The sequence below is a fragment of the Magnusiomyces paraingens genome (assembly GCF_902498895.1).
Source record: "Magnusiomyces paraingens strain CBS 517.90 genome assembly, contig: contig2, whole genome shotgun sequence".
In the NCBI taxonomy this organism is placed as follows: domain Eukaryota; kingdom Fungi; phylum Ascomycota; class Dipodascomycetes; order Dipodascales; family Dipodascaceae; genus Magnusiomyces; species Magnusiomyces paraingens.
Window position 1 is genome coordinate 2,839,689 of NW_022474068.1, and position 23,463 is coordinate 2,863,151.

The 23,463-nt window shown below is 36.9% G+C and overlaps 8 protein-coding genes across 8 annotated transcripts; 5 read left to right on the forward strand and 3 right to left on the reverse strand.

Annotated features, from left to right (window-relative positions):
* Nucleotides 1-1,461: 1,461 nt before the first annotated feature.
* SAPINGB_P002640 (uncharacterized protein) lies at nt 1,462-7,196 on the reverse strand (the record flags this gene model as incomplete). The annotated part of the gene is made up of 3 exons (XM_031997358.1): nt 1,462-6,624; nt 6,680-6,867; nt 6,932-7,196. 3 exons carry the CDS (start codon nt 7,194-7,196, stop codon nt 1,462-1,464), a joined length of 5,616 nt encoding a protein of 1,871 aa, XP_031853249.1.
* A 1,426-nt stretch (nt 7,197-8,622) lies between these two features.
* On the forward strand, nt 8,623-9,447 carry SAPINGB_P002641 (uncharacterized protein; the record flags this gene model as incomplete). The annotated part of the gene is made up of 1 exon (XM_031997359.1): nt 8,623-9,447. The coding sequence occupies one exon, from the start codon at nt 8,623-8,625 to the stop codon at nt 9,445-9,447; it is 825 nt and encodes a 274-aa protein (XP_031853250.1).
* A 244-nt stretch (nt 9,448-9,691) lies between these two features.
* SAPINGB_P002642 (uncharacterized protein) lies at nt 9,692-11,048 on the forward strand (the record flags this gene model as incomplete). The annotated part of the gene is made up of 3 exons (XM_031997360.1): nt 9,692-9,729; nt 9,843-10,036; nt 10,087-11,048. 3 exons carry the CDS (start codon nt 9,692-9,694, stop codon nt 11,046-11,048), a joined length of 1,194 nt encoding a protein of 397 aa, XP_031853251.1.
* Nucleotides 11,049-11,126: 78 nt separating this feature from the next.
* SAPINGB_P002643 (uncharacterized protein) lies at nt 11,127-11,969 on the reverse strand (the record flags this gene model as incomplete). The annotated part of the gene is made up of 2 exons (XM_031997361.1): nt 11,127-11,850; nt 11,902-11,969. The coding sequence occupies 2 exons, from the start codon at nt 11,967-11,969 to the stop codon at nt 11,127-11,129; spliced, it is 792 nt and encodes a 263-aa protein (XP_031853252.1).
* Nucleotides 11,970-12,255: 286 nt separating this feature from the next.
* SAPINGB_P002644 (mitochondrial 37S ribosomal protein uS5m) lies at nt 12,256-13,224 on the forward strand (the record flags this gene model as incomplete). The annotated part of the gene is made up of 1 exon (XM_031997362.1): nt 12,256-13,224. The coding sequence occupies one exon, from the start codon at nt 12,256-12,258 to the stop codon at nt 13,222-13,224; it is 969 nt and encodes a 322-aa protein (XP_031853253.1).
* Nucleotides 13,225-13,396: 172 nt separating this feature from the next.
* Nucleotides 13,397-13,765, reverse strand: SAPINGB_P002645 (uncharacterized protein; the record flags this gene model as incomplete). The annotated part of the gene is made up of 1 exon (XM_031997363.1): nt 13,397-13,765. One exon carries the CDS (start codon nt 13,763-13,765, stop codon nt 13,397-13,399), a length of 369 nt encoding a protein of 122 aa, XP_031853254.1.
* A 319-nt stretch (nt 13,766-14,084) lies between these two features.
* On the forward strand, nt 14,085-15,332 carry SAPINGB_P002646 (uncharacterized protein; the record flags this gene model as incomplete). The annotated part of the gene is made up of 1 exon (XM_031997364.1): nt 14,085-15,332. The coding sequence occupies one exon, from the start codon at nt 14,085-14,087 to the stop codon at nt 15,330-15,332; it is 1,248 nt and encodes a 415-aa protein (XP_031853255.1).
* A 304-nt stretch (nt 15,333-15,636) lies between these two features.
* SAPINGB_P002647 (uncharacterized protein) lies at nt 15,637-16,101 on the forward strand (the record flags this gene model as incomplete). The annotated part of the gene is made up of 1 exon (XM_031997365.1): nt 15,637-16,101. One exon carries the CDS (start codon nt 15,637-15,639, stop codon nt 16,099-16,101), a length of 465 nt encoding a protein of 154 aa, XP_031853256.1.
* Nucleotides 16,102-23,463: the final 7,362 nt, after the last annotated feature.

The window sequence follows — 23,463 nt, forward strand, 5'->3', positions numbered from 1 at the left end:
GGTGGCAAAGAATGACCGTATCTTTGAGGTTGTGTGAAGATTTGTCCACTAAAGGGTTAGATCAATGATCTAAATATTGGTGCATTGGAATAGGTAGACTTACCAAAAGACCACTGCAGCTTGTTGAAAGTAATAACTTTAAAGAAATGTAGATGATAGTGTGTTTGAATATGGGATAGTATAGTATGGTAAATAATAGATCATAGTTGATAATAGAAATTGAATGTTGACGATAATGGTTGGTGGTTGGTGGTTGGTAATAGTAAATAATAGTTGATAGTAGTAGATGGTGATATAGTTGTAAAGGTATAAGTTAAAAAAAAAAATAAGTGCTGGGAAAAATAAATAGTAATTGAAAAAAAGAGGAGAAGGTCTTTTATTTATACCACCATAGTTCTTTGTTTTTTTAACTTGTGACTTCTTCATATTGGAATTTCTCAACCGAATAACATAATCAAAAGGGGGTCAATAGAGAAGAGCAACAACGGCACTCTTCAATTGATATTCCACAAATCACCATAATATTGAATAACTAAACAAAACCAATTTTATATAAATTTAGATATTTAGATTCTATTTAAATACTCAAAAGTTTTAAAATTTTTAATTAATTCATGCGTTAGTGGTTTAGCGGTAAAATTCGTCGTTGCCATCGACGAGCCCCCGGTTCGACTCCGGGCTGACGCAATTTTTTTTAAAAATTTTCTAAAAAGAATTTAGTTTTGATTGAAATTATTTTTTGGCATTTAAAGTATACTTTAAATGTCAAGTACGTACTTAAAATTTGATTCCAGAAAGTCATTTTTAAACTGACTCCAATTTTTCAGAGCGGTCGACCTTGTGTTGTTTTTGGTAGTAGATACCCTTTTTTTTTTCTTCTGAATTTCATTGCGCAATTCACCATCAAATGCCATTTTTTTTAAATATATAAAAATAACGCCAATAAATATTTGTAAACGCCATTTGAGAAATTAATATTTAATAAAGAAACAATAATTATGTCTGATCATTAGAAAGAAATACAAAATCAAATAAATCAATGACATTACTGAGATTATTAAAAATAAATTTCACAGATAAGTACAAATGGTTATAAAAAAAATATTAACAGTCGTTTAAAAATTCAATTTCAGGACATCCTCAAACTGAATTGAATTGAACAAGTATAGATCATGATGTTGGGGTAACGCATAAAAAGAAACCCCCGCAGGTTTCTTTCATCTGACAACTGAAAAGTGAAAACAGGACCTCCGACCCTTAATTTTGACTGCTTTGTTTGTAGCTGATGATGTTTGAGTTAATCTGTGTTAGAGATAATATTCATGAAAAGAAACCAACTAAATTATAAATAAAAACTAACTAAATAATTGTCTAAAAATTTGAAGTACCAATATTAGTAAATAAGCCTATCAAAAATATTGAAAAAAAACGAACTTCCAAATTGTCAAACTGACAACTTTTTTACTTCTTGCCAACCTTCTTTACTGCCTTGACAATACCTTGCAAACTCAATCGGCTAGCTTTAGGTGCTGACTCAGGCTCATTTTCAAGCACATCACTGTGCACATATCGTAAGTCGTGAGATGCTGGTGTATAGTTGGGTGCAAAATGTTCAGGATACTCCTGGCCCAATGGCTGGAGCAATGGAGGCTGCTCGTGGTGATTTTTCGTAATAGCAACATGATGAGCTTCCAACTTGTGTTGAGCCTCTTGTCTATGATAGGCTTCAAGTCTCTTGCGTGCATACTCATTATAAGCACCATAAGATTCTTGAGCGACTTGTCGCTGTTGTGTTCGGGCCTCAGGCAATCCTCCAGAAGAAGGTGGAACATAACCCAATGTGTTATCTGATTCTTCGGCAGCAGCTCTTGCCATAGTATAAGCAATGGCAGGTGTTCCATTGGCACTTTCGATCCCGCCATCATCGGGCTCTTTGCTCAGCGCCCGACGCAACTCTGCTGCCTCTTGTTCACTAGGAGAAACATATCCATATGCACGGGCAACATTTTCCTCATTAGTAGAATCAAAATGAAAAAACGGATCTGTAGTACCCGATGGTCCAGCAGCATTATTTGTTTGAGCTACCACGGGTGTCGGGGCGGATATTTCAGCCGTAGAATGGCGTCTAGTATTTGGGTGACTTCCAGTTGACAGTATTCGTCGAGCACGATCCTTAAACTTGGTCTTATTTGCAATTGCTGACAATGAGAGTGGGCTGCCAGTTGAAAATCGCTCACGTCGTGTTCGTAGCAGCGGAATTTTCTGAGGTTCACCTGTCGTCGCCTCAGATGAGGTAGAGGCTTCTGGGTTGCTCAACAAAGTTTCTGTAGGTGGTAACATCTGTCGCGAAATTATTTGTGAAACAGGAACACCACCTGGTCGGGTATTTTCTTCTCCAGAGGATGATGAAGATGTACCGTCAGCTTTAGAAACAACTATGGGTGGACGGACAACGCTACTCTCAAGAGATGAGTGAGGTGGCACGCGCACAACTTGAGCAACAAAGCTGCTAGTTGCAGAAGAGTCAAGCACGCCACTTTCAGGTCTTTCTTTGCCTTTATTAATTCCACTGGGTCCTTTCTCAAAGTGGGGAAGGGATGACGACATCATTGGTACATTCTGAGGTCCAGGAACGTTGTGCACTGCAATCGTCTTTACATGTTCACCAGTGACAATGGAGGGGTGTCGCAAAGCATCCTCTGTCTCATTCACGTACTCTTCAGGACTAATGCTTCCAAGTGTATCAGAAGTTTTAGTTTCAACAATGGGTGGAAGATAATCTAAAACGTCCATATTCTGAGACTGGCGCTTCATCTCATTGAGATTTTCTCTAACTTCATGCCATGACGAGTTAGAAATTCCAGTATCCGGGCGTTCTGCCGATCCAACATCACCATCTAAAATCAACCCATGAGACTGATCAGATTCAGGAAGTGAGTTAGTGACCGATCTATTTTGTTCAGTAGAAGAGCTTGAATTAGGAGAAGCGGTGCTAGCGCTGTTTCTATTATGTTCAGTTGATGTGCCAGAATACGAGTTTTCATGGCCCTGTGGAATTGTTGGTGTTGCTGAAAACTCACTCAAGTTGATAGCTTCTGGTGTACCTTGTTGAATCATGGAAGGTGAGTTTTCATGAACAGAATGGTGAGTGAGAGGCTGCAAGAGCTGTTGTTGATGTTGTTGTTGCTGACGGTTTGCAGAGGTCTCAACAAACTCATGAGAAAAAGCACTGGAAGGAGAAAGTTCCTCAGAAACAAAACTGCTGGTACTCTTGGAGTGCATTGAAGCTGTAATGCTGGCTGCATGTGTAGGTGCAGTTACCATAGATTCACCAATAGTGCAACTTGTCACAGCACTGTTCCCAGTAATATTTTCCTTTCGATTTCCCAAAAAAGCGGCACTGCTTTTTACTGGTTTTCGGGGGAGCGTGTTATTGAACAATTGAGGAGCAGATGGTTCCTTAGGAAGTATATTGCGAGTGGAAGGAACAGTCAAGGATTCTGCAGAAATCTCACTATCATAGCCCATCATCGAGTCATTATCCAAGCTTTTATTCTTTGAATGAAATGGACCACGGTTTTTCATGATACCGGGTGGATCAGGAGATGCTTTAGGTTTTTCATGAAGGTCGTAGCGGTAGCTGGTATCAGATCCATATGGCACATCTTTTACTGAATCGTTTGAACGATTTGGATAACTTGTGGGGACAGCATGATGATTATTGTGAGAAGGAACCTTAGCAATTCCAGCACCTCCACGCATTGGTCCACTATCAAACATGAAATCATCAACGGAAGGGAGATTGGAAGTGCTTCTGGCTCTTTGGTGTGAATGGCCTGGAAGTCTTGGTGGTTCAAGATCCATTTGGTCACGAAGCTTAGAAGGGTGCTTTGGATGTCTGGAACGAGCGACTGGTTGTGGGTTAAAGTTGGTGTTTTGAAAGTCACGCGGAACATTGCTAGTGTTTTTTGGAGGACTTTGACTTGTTCTGGGTGAGTTTCGAGACGTACTTCCACTGGAATGAGGTGATGGTCTAAACATTGGGTTTTGAACACGGCCTTGAAAGCCAAAAGGTTCTTGATTATTAGATCTGTCAAAAATACCCTCATCCTGAGGTTGGCCTCCCATAGGTGGAGCAGGAAGGCCTCTAGTCGCTTCTCTTGCGTTAGCAGAAATAGGAAATAATGGTGGAGGAAGAGGTCCATGAGCTTTGCCAGCTGGCGGAAGCGGTCCCTTGTTCAAAATAGGATGGTGATGATTATAGCGGCTGGAATTAGGAGGAGGATGAGGAAGGTGCCGCTGTAGATGATTGTCATTGTTGTAATCAACATCTTCATACTCATTATAACTACGACTACCACGAGGTTGGATATGGTGCCGTGAAGGTGAAGAGAAAACGCGTCTCTGAGACTGACCATCTATAATGGGGGAAATAAAAATTTCGGCATCCATTGGTGGTGAATACTTAGCATCCTGTGTTTGACGCTCTGCTTGTGCTGCCTGCGAAAGAGCTGCAACTCGAAGTTTTGGAATAACAACTGCATCGATAGGAGCAACAGATGGATCAAAAATAGGAGTGATGGCATACTCAAAGTCGTCTAAGTCTTCTGCACTAATATAAGGAATTGAGTTCCTCACATCTTCATAAGAAGACCCACGTCTAAGATCTCTCTGCGCTGGAACAAATTCTTTTTTTGTAGGAGAAACTTCAATGTTGGGAAAATCAACATGGTTTCGTGGTGGTGGCGTTAGGTTGCGAAGTTCAGCACGAGCTAATACAGGAGTTAAATCTGTCCCCACACCTATAGATTCTGAATTGTATGTCTGAACACCCTTGTTATTCGCATCGTCAGCTGAAATGGGCAACACTGGGGTAGGTTGTCTTGAAGCCTCAGTTTGAGTTGTGGAATCAATAAGCTGTTGCTTAAGACGAGCGGAAACAGCAGCAACCAACGGTTCAATGTTATCATAATGAATATGGATGGTTTGCGTTTGGGCAGGCACTAGTGCAGGCGCCGGTGCTGGTGCTGGTGCTGGTGCTGGTGCTGGTGCTGGTGCTGGTGCTGGTGCTGGTGCTGGTGCCGGTACCGGTGCTGGTGCTGTAGAAAGTACCTTAGGAGCGGTTGTAGGAACTGGAACCTTTAAAATAGGAGTGGAGATCTTTATATGCTTTGGAGGTACAGTAAGGTTTTTCGAAACTGGTGGTTTAGGCGTTGGCACAGCAATTCTTACTGGCTTCTTTTCTCTGATAGGTTTAGTTTTCTTTGTTGTATCTTGCTGTGGTGTTTTCAACGGTAAATCAGCTGGTGGTGGCTTTTGTTTCATTGGGGGAGGGCGAGGATACAAAATCTCTTCCACAATGATCCATCGACGTCCACTAGGTGTATTGTCAAGATTCAGTTCGACAACAATGGAACGACCAAACAAGGCTTTGCGACGTTCGTCTTCTTCGCTAGAAAGAGAGCACATCCAAAGCCAGATAAAGTAATCGTCTATTGCAACGTTAGAAACAACACAAGTGGCAAGGTTCTCTGTTGTGATTCTGCGGTCCTTGTTCCACTTGTCAATGTCAATATTAGTAGCATTGACTTTTTGCCATGTCGAAATGACCTCTTTCCAAGGACCAGTAGAGACAGAGCGAGTGTTTCCTATAGAAGGAAGAACATCATCTTCCGGGTATGGAACCTTTGGTTTTTCGCCAGTTGGGAAATTAGCGTTTTTGATGAGGTCACGCTGATGCTTTTCGTAAACGTAATTTGTGAGAGGGCGGTGTGGTTCTCCAGTGGTTGGGTCAATCAATGCGTGGTTATATGACTTAGACCAAGTTCTGCACCGAAGATCATATGGTAAATTGACTGTGTCCTTAATTTTAAGAGGATGATCACCAAAAATGGTATTTTCCTTGCTGATAATATTCAAAACACGCCGACTTTCTTCTGTAATGTGATCCTCAATCTTATTAATGTCGTGAAACAAAAAGTATAAACTATTGTAGTCGTCATCAGAGCTGAATTTTGAAGAATCTTCAAACTGAATAATTTTTGAAATGCGTTGAAGAAGCACGAATGGACTTGAAGAAAGTCTGCCAACAGTTAGTGTGACTTTGGGAACAGTAACAGCCTTTTTCATGTAGATAGTGGAAGGTGGAGGGTATGTAGTTTCACTTTGCAGAATCTTTTCCAAAGAGCTGTCAATGTAGGTTGACCCCCTAGTACGAGGGTCAGGATAAAAAGTGCGAAGATGAGCCAAAAACAAGTGATAGCAAGCTTCTGCTGCAACGCTCCAACATGCAATTCCCTCAGCAAAATCTGAACTATCTTTGTCGGGCTTATTAAGGTCAAAAGCCCAAAGACCTGCCAAACGAATAATCTTTTTGGGGTCCATATGGTTGTAGTTGGTCATTGTGCAAAACTTGACTAGAAGAGAAAAAAATGATTGAATGATTTCACGATGGGCTGTTGACTCAACAAGTTTCGGCATGAGAGTCTTGAAAGCATCATACGGATAAACACTTTTTTGTTGAATAAGCGACATTTCCTGCTCCTTATATTCTCGATAAAACTTCCAAGTGATTATACCACCAGGTAGTCTTGACCAGCACCATTTTAAAACACCAGAAAGGGTCTATAAATTTTGTTAGTAAAGAACAAGTATAGAAAGTTTTATCATTCCAACATACATAAATATCTTCGCTTCTAATCTCGCGTAAAATAGCTTGGGGACCAAGAGGACGCTGGCCACGAGGAAAAACGCGCAATATAACATCTTTAACGTCTTGGCCTTCTAAAACTTGGCCATTAACATCGTGTGGTTTTATATCGTCATTATATGGTCTGAAAGGAAACAAAAGAAAGGGTGTTTTATTGCCTTAATCCGATTAGTTTGGGGGGGGGGGAAAAGATTTGTCTTTTAAAAAAGCAATTCAGCATACCTCTACTAATAAGTTCATTGATTGTCTGCACAATAAGATCTTTCAAGACGATGCGCGGAATGACATTTGCGTTGTAGATATTGTCGATATTGAAAGTAAAAACTTTGAGAGATTCGCGCTCATATTCACTAAGATAGCTTTGCTTTTTCTTTGTATTTGGGGGCTGGCTCTTTTCTGAAGACTGAACGGGTGCTTTTTCAGGTTTGACCGCCGACTTTATGGGTTTATGAGCGCCAAAAGGGTCTCTAAAAACTTTTGAAGCCATTGATCAAAAGACAATGTATATGTTTGAAGAAAAGAGTTGAATAAAAGTGTAAATGAGTGAATGTATATTTCTAAGTATATTCTGAGTTATATGAAAGAAACAGAAGAAGAAATCAAAAAAAAAAAAAAAAAAAAAAAAAAAAAAAAAGAAGAAGAAAGGAATTAAACCCGAAAAAAAAAGTTTAAGGGAAAAAAATTATTTTAGCAAAAGGCCAAAAATTAATACGCGACATGAAAATCAACCATTGTTAAGCGTGATACTTTGTTATTTTAAGGGTGGTGAAGATCCCAGGTGCTTACAAAAGCTGGCTGGGCTGGCTGGGCTGGCTGGGTTCATGAGCTTTGTGGACCCATTGTGAGCTGGGGCTGGGCTGGGGCTGGGCTGGCCTAAGATCGACCGTGTACGCATGCACTTGTCCCAAAGCAGATACATTGGAAATCCCCCTGTGTAACAAAGTTGTAACAACTTTAAGTTCTCAAGCCTGTTGCTTGCATCGCAAACATTCAAAGGCTGGTAATTTGTGATGCTGCATAATTCATTTTTAATACAAGGGCCGATTTGAAAATCGTGGAAAATTAATTATACAAAGAAACTATTTCACAAAATGAAATATTTTTCATTTTTTATTGTTATTACTACAAAGGTGCTAAAGGATAACCCCATGTCAATTGCACAGAATATGTATCAGAACTCAGGTCATCACCATTTCATGGATCTGCACGGACCTAGCAAGCTAGCGGCGACCTAGACGGCGATGGTTTTACTGTTGAACGTTATTCTGGCTGCAACCGTTTATGCCAAAGAAAAGCTAAGGTTCCCTCGACCTCCGAAAAGGCCACGCTCCTAATAGAAAGTACATAAAAGTAAATGCAATCTATCAAGCCCGTTTTATAAAGAGATTGCGCAATTCCTGAAAACAGTCAGCAGCGATATTGTGGAGAAAAAGAAGAAGAAAGGAAAGAAAAAAAATTTTTCTGAGGCTTATAAATAATTTTTTTGAAGAAATAACGTGACTAATGCCCTAATTTTTCAAGTAGGGTAACTGTAGAATAATGCCATGATGAAAAAAAAAAATTAAACACATAACCCTTATATAACTTCCATAATCCAAATATCAATTTTCCAACGCCATTGCCACCATTATCGACTAAACCAAGTCTGGCTTTCAGTTTCATATCGATTAAACACATACGTTCAACATAAAATTTTATATCGACTTATCAGGTGTTTCACCATATATTGCATTTTCAACATTATTAAGTTTATTTTAATTTAAAAAATTTTGTATCATCACATATATTAGTTTTCATAAACCCAGGCACCGACACTCCAGCCAACACTCCAGCCAACACTCCAGCCAACACTCCAGCCAACACTCCAGCCAACACTCCAGTCAACTAGCCACCCAGCCAGTCAGCCGCCAATCATGTCGTCCTTAAGTGAACAGCTCAACTCCTTCAAAAACAAAGTCAAGTCTGCCCCTGTTATTCCGAAAAAGGTTGTTCCAAATACTCCTTTATCAGAACCTATAGCGGGGCATAAAAGAGACAATCCAGATGATAGCAACAAATCTCCGTATCCTAAAAAAAAATCCACCATCATATATTCGCAGCCTGCCAACACAGGCACCGGAATTCAGATGGGAACACAAATTGTCAATGCCATAGAGTACATCAAGAAGCAGGACCGACCGGTCCCATTTAAAGATATTGAGCGCTATATGTCAACTAAGATTGACTTACTGCTTGGAGGCTTACAAAAGCACGATCGAATAAAGATCAACATGACGCAGCAAACCGCCGCCTATGTGTCAATATACAATATTTATTCAAAGGAGGAGCTGCTAGCATTTTTGAGAAGTCAACAGTCTTTTCAAGGTGTGCCAGTGAAGCAACTAAAGGATGGCTGGAATGGGTGTCTTGCGGCGATTGAAGAGCTGGAGAAGGAGGGTGATATTCTGGTTTTGCGGACAAAGAAAGAAAACATTCCAAGATATGTTTGGGCAAACACTGGTGGGAAGCTGGGTGGCATTGATGAGGACTTTGTCAAGATCTGGACAAGTGTAAAAGTCCCCGATTCTGCGGATTTGCCAAAGGAATTGGATAAGGCAGGACTTAAGCCTACTAGTGTTGATCCAGCCACCATTAAATCCAAAAAGGGAACAGCTTCCAATAAGAAGCAACGTAAACCGCGTACAGGTAAAATTACAAACACTCACTTGGGTGGTCTTCTTAAGGATTATGGTGTTTAAGATATAATATAAAAAAAATAGCATTTTTAGTCATTCATTATGATGGCTTGTACTTTTATTAATAATGGGAGAAAAAACTACAATAACCTTCGGTATTCTTGTCACGTGGAAACCGTTTGGAGGGAGAGAAGAAGAAGGATATTTTCAAAATGAGGGGAAGACTTAATAATCCCTTTTCTGAACTTTTCTTGTCGATATCTACATATTCTGCAAGCATATCAAATATTGATTTTTCCATTAATAAATGTGTATTCTTATTGCTTCAACTCTTCATCCAGACTAGTAAGTTTATTTGTTTTTATTTTTATTTTTATTTTATTTTTATTTTATTTATATCTACTTTTGCTTTTATTTTTTTTTTATTTTTTTATTTTTTTCAAATGTTAACAGACCAGCTCTTTAATCCTACTTTCCAACAGAGATGAGTATCTGAAAAGGCCGACCAGCAAAGCCCGGTTTTGGGACCCTCCTCATGATAACATCTTAGGACCCTTTGATCTTGCTCGTCCGGAACATGGAACATGGATTGGTATCACCAAGCAAGGCCGTTTGGCTGTTCTTCTAAATTTCCACGAACCAGCCAGTCAAAGTATGATAAGCACGGCTATTTTCCGGACCTTTAACTAACAAAACATTTAGACCACAAGGGTGCCATATCAAGAGGCCTGTTTCCTCGCGAGTTCTTAGAGTCTGACATGGATCCTGAGGAATGGATCAACAGACAGCAGACAAAATATGGAGAGGCTTTGACAAACACGGGCGGCTTTACCATGTTTTGTGGTGTTCTTCGACGTCGCTTTGATGCAAATTGCAAAGAAGTAGGAATTAGGCCCTTTCACCTATTATCTAACCGAGGAGGAGATGCTGGCGTTCATTTGTTTTCTGAACAACCAAAGCCGTTAAACGGCCATGCAAAAAGTGCCACTTCTGTTCCTCCTTCGCCACTAACAAAACCAGCCACCGAAGAAACTCTAACTAACAAATGTGGCGGTGAGACCGAGCTTGACCCCACTAAGCCTGACCCCACCGAGGTTGATGATGATGGTGCTATATGTGGCAAGACAATAGGAATTTCCAATAGCCAAGTGACCCAGCCATGGCCCAAAGTCAAGCTTGGTGTTTCGTCACTTGAGAAGCTTATCAAAGAAGTTTCAGAGACCAAGCTTCCGGAACATGAACTTGTGTCGAAGCTTATCTGCCTCATGAACACTGACACTTATCCACGCGAAAACATAGCAAAAAACGAGAATTCTGATAGAATGGCGATTGGAACCATTGCAAGCTACAAGGGCTCGTCAGGTCATCAAGTCGTTGACCTCGACAAAATCTTTTACAATCTCCGATATTCTGTATTTGTGCCCACAATTAATTTGAAAACAGTGGGTGGTAATCAGGACGAATCCTCTACACAATCAACTACGGCGGCCGGTGCGACGGATGACGATGGAGTACATTACGGCACGCGTACAAACACAATCATTCTGGTTTCCCATACTGGCCATGTCAAGTACATTGAGCGCACGTTGCACTCAGAAGATACTCTCATAGAAAAAGATGGTGTACAGGAATCCGTTTTTGAGTTTGATATTGAAGGATTTTGATATTTTACGCAGCATTAATAAGACCTTAGTTAATTTATTTTTCATTTAATATTTGAAAAAAAACCTCATGTTTCCATATTATTTCTTGCTTTTCTTTTCTTTCTTATCTTTCTTTTCCTTTTCCTTCTTGTCCTTTTTATCTTTCTTTTCTTTTTTGTCCTTCTTTTCTTTCTTTTCGCTCTCAACCTTTTCTTTCTTGCGCTTCTTTTCCGGCTTTTCTTCCTCTTCTTCTTCCTCTTGTCGTTCATGCTTTAAAACAGCTTTAGGCTCTTCAGTAACGTCTTCACTTTCGCCGCCGCTATAGCCTGTGGCAAAGTGCTTTAAAACCATTCCAGTCAGTTGCTCAACCAGTGGCTGGGGCTGAATGGCCTTATCGTAATCAATGCTGGGGATTTTGACTGAAGGGGTTATCGAAATAACGCGTGAAATTTCCCTTGAAGAAAGCGAAAGCTTTTCTGTTGTGTGCGAATTCGATCTGAGGGCTTGTGGCAGCAGCAGACGCAGTGAAGAGTTTCCATCCTTGTCTTTTGAAAGAGTATTATTCTTGGTGTCGCTTGCAACGTTGTAGTCTTGACCGTCAATACTAACGGTTATGCTTTGGGTGGATTTTGTGCTGGGTTTTTTGGTACTCTTCTTGGAAGAGGACTCATCTCCAGATTCTGGTAAAGGTATATACGAGAGTTTGCTGGCATCAACACCAGAGGGTATCTCAACTAACCAGAATTCTTTATTTTCTAGTGATTGTTTTGGAAGAGCCTTAAAGCTTCGGACTTTGACGTATCCCTTTGGAGGTTTGAATGAACTAACCGAGATGTTAGAAAGCGTTTAAATACAAAAGAACCGGTCAACTCACAGATCGTAAGAATCGGAATCACTATCGGAATCACCGACAAATTCACTGGACTTTGGTTTCGGGGCCATTCTTTCTTTGTTTTATCTGTGCTTTTCTATAATCTATTTTTGAAGAAAAGTCTCTTGTAAGTTTTTCTTCTTCTTTTGTAAAATTTTTTTTTTTTTTTCGAAAATATCTTTTTTCATGGGGCTTGAAAATCCATATCCGGAAGTTACCCTCTTGAAACTTTTCATCCAATGTTTTTCCATTATTTTTTTGTGGGAGTAACAAAAAAAATTATCACTCCCACCCTTTGGACTCAAAAAAAAAAAGGCAGATTTTTTCTACCGCTGAACGCCTACAACACATTGCACGATGAACAGCATTGTTAAGAAGAGTCTACAGCTCAGTAGAGCGTCGCCTATAATAGCACGCAGCTCTTTGGTTCGACCATCATTAATAGCTTCTTATTCAACACAGCCTTCTGAGGACCTCAAGCGCCAGCGAGATGAGCATCTGGAACAGCTCAAGAAGTACTACCCACCATCTCTGATCAAGTCGATTCTTGCTGCAGAGTCTTCCGTTTCCCCTGAGCTTTGGGAGAAGCGCCAGCAGTCAAAGGTGGACTTTGCTCCTCCTTATACCGAAGATTTCTCGACTTACGATCCTCTGTACGATTTTGGCCGACATGAGTGGATTGAGAAGGACCAGCCTTACCAGCCCATTCCCCAGCGAATTCCTCCCGGTGTTTCTCTTGATAAGGATATCTTGTCGAGTAAAAGTGCTTCTGCCATCAACATTTCCAAGCTCCAGGAGCAGACTGGTTTGTCCGCTTCTTACATCAAGTCTTTGACTGTGCGCCAGCTAATTTCTAAGCGTGTTGTCAACATGACCCGTAAGGGTAAGATTCCCTCTTTCTACTCGCTGGCTATTGTTGGTGATCGCCAGGGTAATGTTGGTATTGGTGAGGGCAAGGACTCTTCTGAAGGTGCTCTTGCTTTGCAACGAGCCCACTGGAACGCTGTCAAGAACCTGACTTACATTCCGCGGTTCGAAGACAGAACTATTTACGGTTCCATTCAGCATAAATACCACTCGGTCGTCATTAAGTTGAGACCTGCTCCTCCTGGTCACGGTCTTCGTGTGAATCACATCATTTATGAGATTTGCAAGTGTGCCGGTATTAAGGATCTTACTGGCAACATTTACCGATCCAGAAACCAGATGAACGTTGCCAAGGGTGTCATTGAGGCTCTTTCCACCAAGCAGACGATTTTGGATGAAGCTGCTGCTCGCCGTGGTAAGAAGATTATCGATGTTACCAACACTTACTTCAATTTCTAAACGAGTAAATATTTTTGTAAATTTTGTAAATAAAGAAACGAAGAAAAAAAAAACTGCTTTGCCAAAATTCATGCATTTTTAGGGTTCATTATAGAATCATTGAAGATCATGATTAAATTAAAGGTACATTATACAAAAAAAAAATAGAAAGAAAAAAAAAACAAATCATTATTTATTGATTATCAATTTTTGGTAGTCGGGGGCTTTCAGGCTGGATAGGGAACTTCTCGTAACTGGCAATGATTGGGTTCTTTGGTGCATATTCCTCCACAACCAGTTTCTGGGCCGCATACATTTGTGAAATGATAGCTTGACGTTTAAGAACAGCAAGTTCCTTGTGGCCCTTCTGGATCAAAACTTGTGTTTCGCGAAGATCGTCAATGGCCTTGTTGGCACGGAAGGCATCGCGAGTCCGTCGTAGCGCATACTCGCGGAAGTTGTATGCAGCCAAACGAGAGCCCTGTCTCAGAAGGTTTCTGTAGAGAGAAAGAGATTCTTTAGCCAGACTTTGAGCTGACGATGGGGCGACTGCAGCAGACATTGGAAAGTATATATTGAACTAAAAATGAAGAAAAGAGTTGGATTTCAAACAGGATTGGTACTGAGAGAGAGTGATTTTTTTTTTGAAGGGTGGATGTGGAGGTGGATGTTAAGTCGGAACGATCACCGCAATGACTAAGATCTATTCAGGGTAACCTTTAGGGTTGAGGGTTTTTAAGAGATGAAAAAAAAAAAAAAATTCTGCAACCTTGTTCGGATAGGCTTTGTGCAATTAGACAGACCTCCCATCAGGTTGACGATAGTGTGCATCGTGTATAAAAAAAAGAATCACCACTCTGTTATTTCGATCTCTAATAACAATGTTGGGACAGAAATCAATCAGAACAAGTATTTGGGCTACCAAAAATAGTGGCAGGCTTTACTACGCTCAGCTTCTTCAGCAAGTTAAAGCTTCTGATACCCCTAGATATTTTTCTTACACCCCCACTTCTCTCCAAGCAGAAAAAGAGGAGGAGCAGCAGCAGCAGCAACAACAACAACAGCAATCATGGCCACAGCCTAGCGAACCTGTGATTTCAGTTACACAGGAATCCCTTTCAACAACAAGATCTTCTTCCAAGCCTAAAATGCTATCAACTTCAGGCATTTTTTCAGACTTGTTTACCTCGATTGTTGAGGACCCCAAGCCTGTTGAGGTTGGAATTCCGTTATACGACAGCAGCATCCAGGATGTTTCCAAGAATCCCTCATCTGAAGAATTGCGTGAGCGAATTAAGCTTTCACTGGCACAAAACCCTGAAAACATTTTCAAGTTTCTTTCTTCATCTTATCTGTCTAACTTTGACATTTTGGAGAATCGATGGAACATTTCACGAGAGAGCTTTGAAAACGATAATAAGGTGTTTCGTGCTGCAGATCACTTGACTTCGGAAAATTTGAGTATGATAGAGTTGGTAGAGATAAACAAGGTAATCATCTGGCAGTTCAAGCGATGGGTTTTACTCAAAAGAATTAATAACATGATGAAAGAGGCTCAGGAAGATTCTAAAGACACACCGGCCAATGATACCAAGAATCCTAAAAGACCTAGACTTTCTAAGTACAAATACTTGGATTTCTCTATACTAGATTTTCTTGGGCTGAGAGAGCGAGACCCCGTGCAACGGCTACGTGTGTCGGGCCACATTTTACTGAATGAAGCCCGTTACATTCGTGAGCTTACACGATTATACCAGTTGACTGGCATCCGTGAACTTCGTGATCATGTTCTTAGCACAGCACCTTTGATCAACCGAGTGTGCCACAGACTCCAGGCTTCCTATAATGATCGCACTGACAAGAACCTGGTAGCTCCGGAGAATTGCCTTTCATCCCACAAGATTGCCGATGCATCGTCACGCTCAACATTTATGTTTATGGCGAATTCTGCACGTCCATTTCTTGAAATCACTGATAGCGAGGGCCATCAGTTAAATATTCCTGAAGCTTACTTGAGTCCGTATAGATTTGTGCCCATCTACTGGCGGTTGCTTCATAACTTTAATGACATTGAAGCCGTGGCCCGTACCTTAAAGTCTCCACCCGAGGCGGACCAGATTGACTTTTAAAGAAAAAAAAATAAAGTCTGTATCTAACTGTGTAAATAAATAAGTAAATAAATACTATTAGAAGTATTTGAACTCGCTGATTGGACAAATGATGAGAATTTTAACAAGTGCGGTGTGGTAAGGCCACACAAAGCAGGGACCATGAGAATAGCCCCAAAGATTAAAGGGAAGAAAAAAAATTAATATATATCGTTCGATATTTACAACTTTTTTTTTTCTTTTTTTTTTTTGCCAATTTGCTAATTTGACAATTTACCATCTTACCAGATTAAATACTTAATTCTCTTAAAAATCAATTTTCAAAATGTGCAACTTGATTTTGAAAATATATGGGTGTGGCCATCGCGAAAATACAGGTGAATTTGAGTTATGTCATTTTGCCCAACGCGTGGGTACGGTTTGTGTTGGGGTCACGGGAGTTTCTTTACGCAAACCACGGACATGCTGCGAACAATGCTACGACCCTGATCTAGGACCTAACGTTGATTCCCCTGCAATTCAAGTTTTGAGCTCTGTTTATAACCACGGCAAGTCTCCCGAGACGCAGAAAGGACTTTCTTGGAGTGAGTTTTTTGGTGAAAGTGGTCCCGGAAGCACTGTGACAGATTCTGGACTAAGTTCTGGAAATGTTAGCGAGTCTCAAGGGGAAAAGAAAAAGAGGACAGGAATTTTTGGGCGACCGGGAACAGCCGACTTGCTGCGGGAGATGAACGAGAGCCCGTCATCTATTTCTGTTTCTGCCTCATGCAGGTCTTCACAGACATCATGAGAGTTTTAGACGTTTTTTTTTTTTTTTTTTTTTGATGTGGTACAATTGCAGTATTCTCCTGTGTTTATCTATGTCTTTAAATTTGAGGAGCGGCATTGGAAAAAACGACCATACTAAGTAGGATACTGTTAGATTTGGTGTAAATATTGATAATAAATGAGGATTTCAAGAATGATAGATCGAGATGGGTTAGGGCTGAAGGGCTGACAAGTTATGTCATAACCAAAGAATTGAAGGCTCAGACTAGATTCCAGTTTGAAATTTGACAAGGGTCCTGTTAATGAAAAAATTGACAAGATTGTGTAAAAAAAAAAAAGACAGGATATTTAAAACATCAATTGATCGTTTTTTTTTCCTTTCTTCTTTCATTCTTCTAACCTACTTTTCTTCTTCAAGTAAACTATCTCTAAGATGTGCACTGAACCTGTTGAAAGGTATGGATGCGGCCACACGTTAAGCGGCGGAGTCAAGACCTGCCAGGGATACATCATCACGGGCTACGCTTGCTCTTTGCCTCGCCGAACCTTGCACGATTATGAGGATCGAGTGTGCCCACGATGCCGGCGTCTCGGTATCACCAAGCTTCCCAAGAAAAACAAGCAATCTAGTTCCGGGTGTCTCTTATCATGAGCCTTTTTTTCGGGCCCCTGTTGTTAAAGTTAAAAGAGGGTGTCATTTTTGTGGGTAACTGGATACCCCACTAAGGTTTGCTGATACTATTGCGTAAGTTGAGTAACTGTGCAATTGAGTTTTTGTTTTTAAAACTAGCTTGTGTCTTTTTTTTTTTTTTTTTTTTTTTTTTTTTGAGAAAATGAGTTTCTTAATGCACTCACTGTCTTGGTTAACGATACATGCAACAGTTTAATCTAGCGATCAAGTTGGTTTTATTTGATAAAACATTTAGGCTCACGTCTTGATTTTTATTTTTTATTTTTTATTTTTATACCTTTAAATCTTTTGCTTTCAATTTTTCCCCTTCAAAATTTATCTTGATGACTCTGAGTAGAGTATAACTTAATGTGTTTATAGAAAAATATTAAATCAATTGATTTGTCAATAACTTTCAACATTCATTTTAGTTTGTTTGTTTTTATTTTGAATATAAAAAAAGTAAGCATAACCAGTTAACTCTTTTAAAACTTGTTAAAGATATGCTTATCCTGTATACCATAGATTTTTTTTTTTTTTTTGATTAAGTTCCGAGAAGTAAGTAGCATTTACATTTATACCACATTTTGGATATCAATGAGACCTTGAACCCAATTACATGGTTATTCATCCGATGCGAGTTTAACATATACTTTATCTGAATTCCCAAACATTTTTCTTTTTTTTGATAACAAAAATAGGTACCGTAAACTTTGAAAGACGTCTTTTATCTCTCGGTCCACCCCATATATTATGTGCATGGTACACAGAGGTCACCAACGCTATTTTTAAAAGCAGAGAAGAATTGCCATTAATCTGACCCACTGACTGCAGCCACGGGACTCTGATTTTTTTTTGCTACTGATTGCGTACTTTATACTGTCTATGTGGAAATACCACAGTATCTAAAAATGGTACTGTTTCAAGTGCTGCTGCTGCTGCTGCTTCTTTTACTACAGTTAAGTATATGGTGTACAGTACTTGTACAAAAGACAAGTCAGAAGATACCGGAGCCATTATTATCTCGTGTGTCAACCATTCTGTCTGACACGGTGGCTGGGTATTGTACAGGGACGTGACCTACTTAGTAGTTGGTATTAAGGGATCATATTTTATGAGCGCGGATAGGTTTCTTTTTGTGCCCATGAGTAAGACGCACGTGCGGCCGTGACGACGAAGAACCGCAAGTAAAAAAGACTTTGTATCTTACCAAGGGTCACGACGAGACAATGGAGCAGCAAGAACGGTACCGCTAATACAGCTACGGGTACCGGTACCCTTTAGAAATACACTCAGGTTTTTTTTTTTTTTTTTTTATTAAATTGTGTTTTAAAATTAAACTGGGATTTGAGGGGGAAGGAGCGGAACTATGGAGCAGGCGAGCAGTTTAACTATTTATGGGTGAGACGGCGAGGGGTTAATGTGGAGGTGAGTGATAAAAAAAACAAAAAAAACAAAAAAAAAAAAGAAAAGAGACGAAAGCACACAAGAGGTAATTATTGTACACAAGGAAGAAAGAAAAGGAAGGTTAGGGTAAGCGGAAGCCGTGCGAAGAATATGCACGTATGTACGACGACTAGAGTGAGAATTTATGATTTACCGGGTAGTACGGCGATGCGATTTAGAGTTGAAAATTAGTATTACGTGGTCCGTTGTTTTTTATGGCAGAGAGAAAAAGATATATCCGCGGAGGAAAAGGCACAGGGAAGAGATTAAGAAAAAAAAGAAAAGGAAAGAAGAGTTAACAAAGAGGAAAAAAGAGGAAGAGGAAGAAGAAGAAGAAGAAGAAGAAGAAGATAATTTATCACGGGGTGTTGTGGTTAGATGGGGATTTAGAAAAGTTAAAATGCAAGTTTTTCAAATTTGATGAGAAGAAAAAAAAAAAAAAAAACAGATGGAGCGAAATTACCGCAAAGTTGCAACTACGACAAAATACATCTGAATCACAAGGGAAGTAAACAGACTTTAAGGTACGAATATAACGGCAGCGTTTTTTTTTTTTTTTTTTTTTTTTTTAACATTTGAGTTTAGCAATTATGACCTAAGCAAGTCAATTGTAAGATACATTTGGATAAACGATAGATTTCCATTGTATTTTTTCTAGTAAAAGGGGAATCTTAATAACGTTCTACAGGCAATGAAAAAAAAAAAAAAGAAGGATACTATAAGTTGAGTTTACTGAAATTTCAAAAAAAAAAAAAATCATGATGATAATGAATTAGATGGGAATTAACAACAATAATAAAAAAAAATATTTTAAATCCAAGGTTTTTTTTTTTTTTTTTTTTTTTTTTAAACGATGGGTGTTTTCACGGGTGCGCATAGGTGCAAATATTAATATTTTATTATGAGTTTTTTTTTTTTTTAAAAAATGACGGGATGGGGAACCCGAAATATGGAGAAAAAGATGGGATTTTTTTTTTTTTTTGGGCTCGAGGCCTTTTATTTTTTATTTTCTGGAGTGCATGAAAATTGTACGGGAAGAAGAAGAAGAAGAAAAATAAAAAAAACAAAGATTTTATTTTATTTTTTTTATTTTTATTTTTTTTTTTTGAAAATTTAGCAAGGGAGGGAGGTTGTTTTCATGATTCAAAGAGAAGAAAGACTAAAAAAAAAAAAGGTTCAAAAATTAATTTTTATTTATTTTTATTTCTGGATTTTGATACCTTTTCTAAAGTACCTGAGGGAAGTGAGATCTTACATAAAAGTAAGGTTGACACATCTCTTTAAAAAATGTTATTATTTTTTTTAAAAAAAAAAAAAAACAATAAAAAAAAGATGTGAAAAAATATTCAATAGAAGACAAGAGGATTAAAATGTTTAATCAAAATACCCTGTTTCATTTTTGTGCAAACTGTGAAAAAAAAAAGAGGTAAAATGAAATTCTTTTAAAAATGGGGTTATCACGATGTTTTAGATTTGTTCATCTAAAGATTTTCTTTTAAACGATATTGCCAAGTTTTATTTTTTTTTTATTTTTTAAAAGACCTGGGGATACCTCGTACAAAAATTTTAAAACCTTATACACAAGCATATGACGATGGGAATTTTTTTTTTTTTTTTTTAAAAAAGAAAAAGGGGAAATGAGAATGACAAAAAAATAAAAATAAAAATTAAGATATTAGAGATGATTAAAATTTGGAGAAAAAAAAGGGAAATTATGAAATTTTTTTCTTTAATTCTTTTTAAAATATCTAATTATTTTTTCAAAGTGTATATTATTATGTTTTCTAAATTTTTTTTTTTTTTTTTCATTTCAGGAGATTTCAAAATTTTTTTTTTTTAATATCTTCTTTGTGGGACAATGAAAAGTAAAGAAAAAAAAAAACCGCGCAAAAGTTAATGCATTTTAATGATTAAAATGACCAAAAACAAACCTAAAGAGTTACATTCTGCATAATTATTATAATGAAAAAAAAACAACATCTACGAATGGCGTGTGTTTGACCAAGAAGTGGCGCACTTTATTTATTTATTTTTTTATTTTTTTTTAATTATAATTATAATTAAAAGTCCAAAGTATGATCATAATTATCAATTTGAGTATCTTTTTGAAAGGATAAAAAAAAAAGTATCATCACGCATTAAAAAAAAAAATGATACCCGCGGGATCTTTCATTCCCTTTTTTTTTTGACTGAGGATTCTTACCCCTTTTTTTTATTTTTATTTTTTTCGAGGGAAAAAAAAAAACAAAATCTTACGAGAAGAAGAAAGACATTTTTATTTTTTCTAAACTTGGGAAGAGAAAGCGTGGCAAGGCTTTAAGATGGGGAGAGGGAGGAAGGGAAGGATGTTACGTGTTTGTGTATAAATCTGTTGCAAGATCCAGGAAGACATATATAAACTAGTTTTGTCTGGGGGGAATAGATGGATGGATGGATGGATGGATGGACAGATGGACAGATGAATTAGAAGGCAAGGTTTATTATTGTTGTTATTTCCTGTTCATGACCAGACTTTAAAAAAAAGAAGGTTAAAGGAAAAGGGTAGAGAGAGAGAAAAAGAAAGAAAGAAAGCTAAAAAAAATATTGATGAGTTTTGATAAAGAAAAAAAAAGGAAGAATATTTAAGAAAGGACATGTGAATGGAAAGAAAAGAGGGACTGAGAAGAATTAATTCAAAGAGGTCTAGAGAGTGATTGACGATGATGATGATAATTTTTAAGTGGATTAAAATAAAATAAAATAAAATAGAAATAAAAATAAATAAATAAAATAAAAATAAAAAAAATAAATAAAAAAAATAAAGGATTTTGGTTTTGGATTGCTATTAGAAGAAAAAAGTTTGTCATGTGCATTTTTATTTATTTTTATTTTTTTTTTTGATGATTGCCCATCAATCGATTAATCAATTAATCAAATTAATCAAATCGAAAGTTGATTGGGAAAATAGAAGATGATCATGATGATAGGTTTTATTTTTTTTTATTTTTTTATTTTTATCTTTATACGAAAGAAACCAAAAAAAAAAAATAAATAACATGAGAGGAGTTAAGAACAAGGCAAGTTATGCATTTGAATGATCAGTTGTTATTATTACATTTATACACCCAAAAGAGCTTTCTTTCTTTTTTTTTTTTTTTTTTTTTTTTTTTCTCCCAATTAGGAGGGGGGCCAATTCAGTCTGGAGGTCATTTGTACATTGTTACGAGGTTTCATTAGAAAGAGGCATTGACAAGAATCATTTTAAAGAAAAAGAAGATGAAGAAGATGACAAAAACAAAAAAAAACAAAATTCTCTCAGTATTAGTAGTAACAAACGAAAGTACCGAGTATATATAAGCAAGAGTATAAGCTTAGGTGGGCACAACTTGTAATAATAAGTTTAATAATATACGGAGATGACAAGAAGAACAAGAAGAGAATGTGGGTCATATATATATTTAAATACGGTAAGACGAGACAAAAAAAAAAAAAAAAAAAAAAAAAAAAAAAAAAAAAAGAAGAGAGAAATGAATGCAATTTTTTGGCTGGTACTTGAATTATTGTATATATTTACAATTATTAAAGGAGAGGATGATTAAAAAAAAAAAAACAAACAAACAAACAAACAAACAAAAAAACAAAAACAAATATCATAGTAAAGATTAAAATGCAATTGAGAAGAAATTGAAAATGGAATTGAAAATGGAATTGAAATTGAAAATGAAAATGAAAATGAAAATGAAGAGATAAATTTATGGCATGTTTTGGATGGACTTTACATATAATTGAGAACTAGCAACAATCAATGTCTCACCACCATATTTAAATATATATAAATATCAAGAGCACATCGCCATTTAAGGATGCTTACGGAATATGATCCGTTTTTATTTATTTATTTATTTATTTATTTATTTATTTCAAAGGCCTTTTTTTTTTTTTTATTTATTTTTTGTTATTTGTTTTTTTTTTTTTTTTTTTTAATCCTAAAATGATCAAAAGTACCCAAAATGGCAGCATCAACTTTGAACAAAAAATCTGTATTTTTCTACTAGTTAGATTACCTATTCCATCCTACCCTCCCCCATCACCTCCATAACAACACTGTATTTTGGTACAGTATATATATATATATATATATGTATTCTTGGAGGCAACAAAAGTAAAAAAAAAAAAGCAGCACTTTAGGTGGTGGTACTGTATTTGATTAAAGCAAGTATTTATTAATATTCAGATTGAATTAATTAAAAAAAAAAAGAGTGATGATAATAAAAATAAAGAAAAAACTTTTTTTTTTTTTTTTTAATCAATTCAATTTTTTTTTTTTCCATCTTTAACATTGATAATAATGCTTACTTGATTCTTCTTCTTCTTCTTCTTCTTCTACTTTTAATTCTTAATTCTTATTTCTTTCTTATTCTAATTCAAATTCTTCTTTTATATAAATCATTCGGGGCGCACGGCCCGTTTGGTCCTAGGAAATCAAGTGCCGACCCATCCAGAACGCGTACGTGCGCGGGTTTTGCTGGCTTTTTTTTTTTTTGTCCCGCCAAGATGGTCTTTTTTATTTTTATTTTTATTTTTATTTTTTTTTTTTTTTTTCTCAGGTTGCCCAAAAATTCCAAAATTTTTTTTTACCAATTTTTGTTCCCCCCATAAAACTTTTATTTTTATTTTTATTTTTATTTTATTTTTATTGCCAGTCATTAGCAAAGCCACTTTTTTGAAATTTTCCTTTTTTAAAAAAAATAAAATCTTCTTCTTTTTATATTTTCATTTTTTATTATTTTATTATGCCGGGAGTCCATCGGAAACTTCTGCCGTGCGGGCCGCACGTGATATTTTATTATATACTTCTTTTAATAACTGAAAGGACTAATTGTTTTATTTGGAGATTGTAAATGAATGAATGAATGAATGAATGAATTGAAAATAAAAGAAATAAATGAATTGAGTTTTTTTTTTTTTTTTTTTTTTTTTTTTTTTTAAATGATGTATTTGGAAAGAGATCATATAGTTATATTATTATTATTATTATTATTATTATTATTATTATTATTATTATTATTATTATTATTATTATTATTATTATTATTATTATTGTTATTGTTATTGTTATTTTTAAAATAAAAGGTACTACAATACTTACTTGTTTAATTGTTTAACTATGCTTTAGTCTTTCAATTAAGTTCTTTAAATGTTTTCTTTTTATATATATCAAGAGATGAAGAAGAAGAAAAAGAAGAAGATTAATTGACTGATTGATTGACAGGTTTGTTCTGTATATAT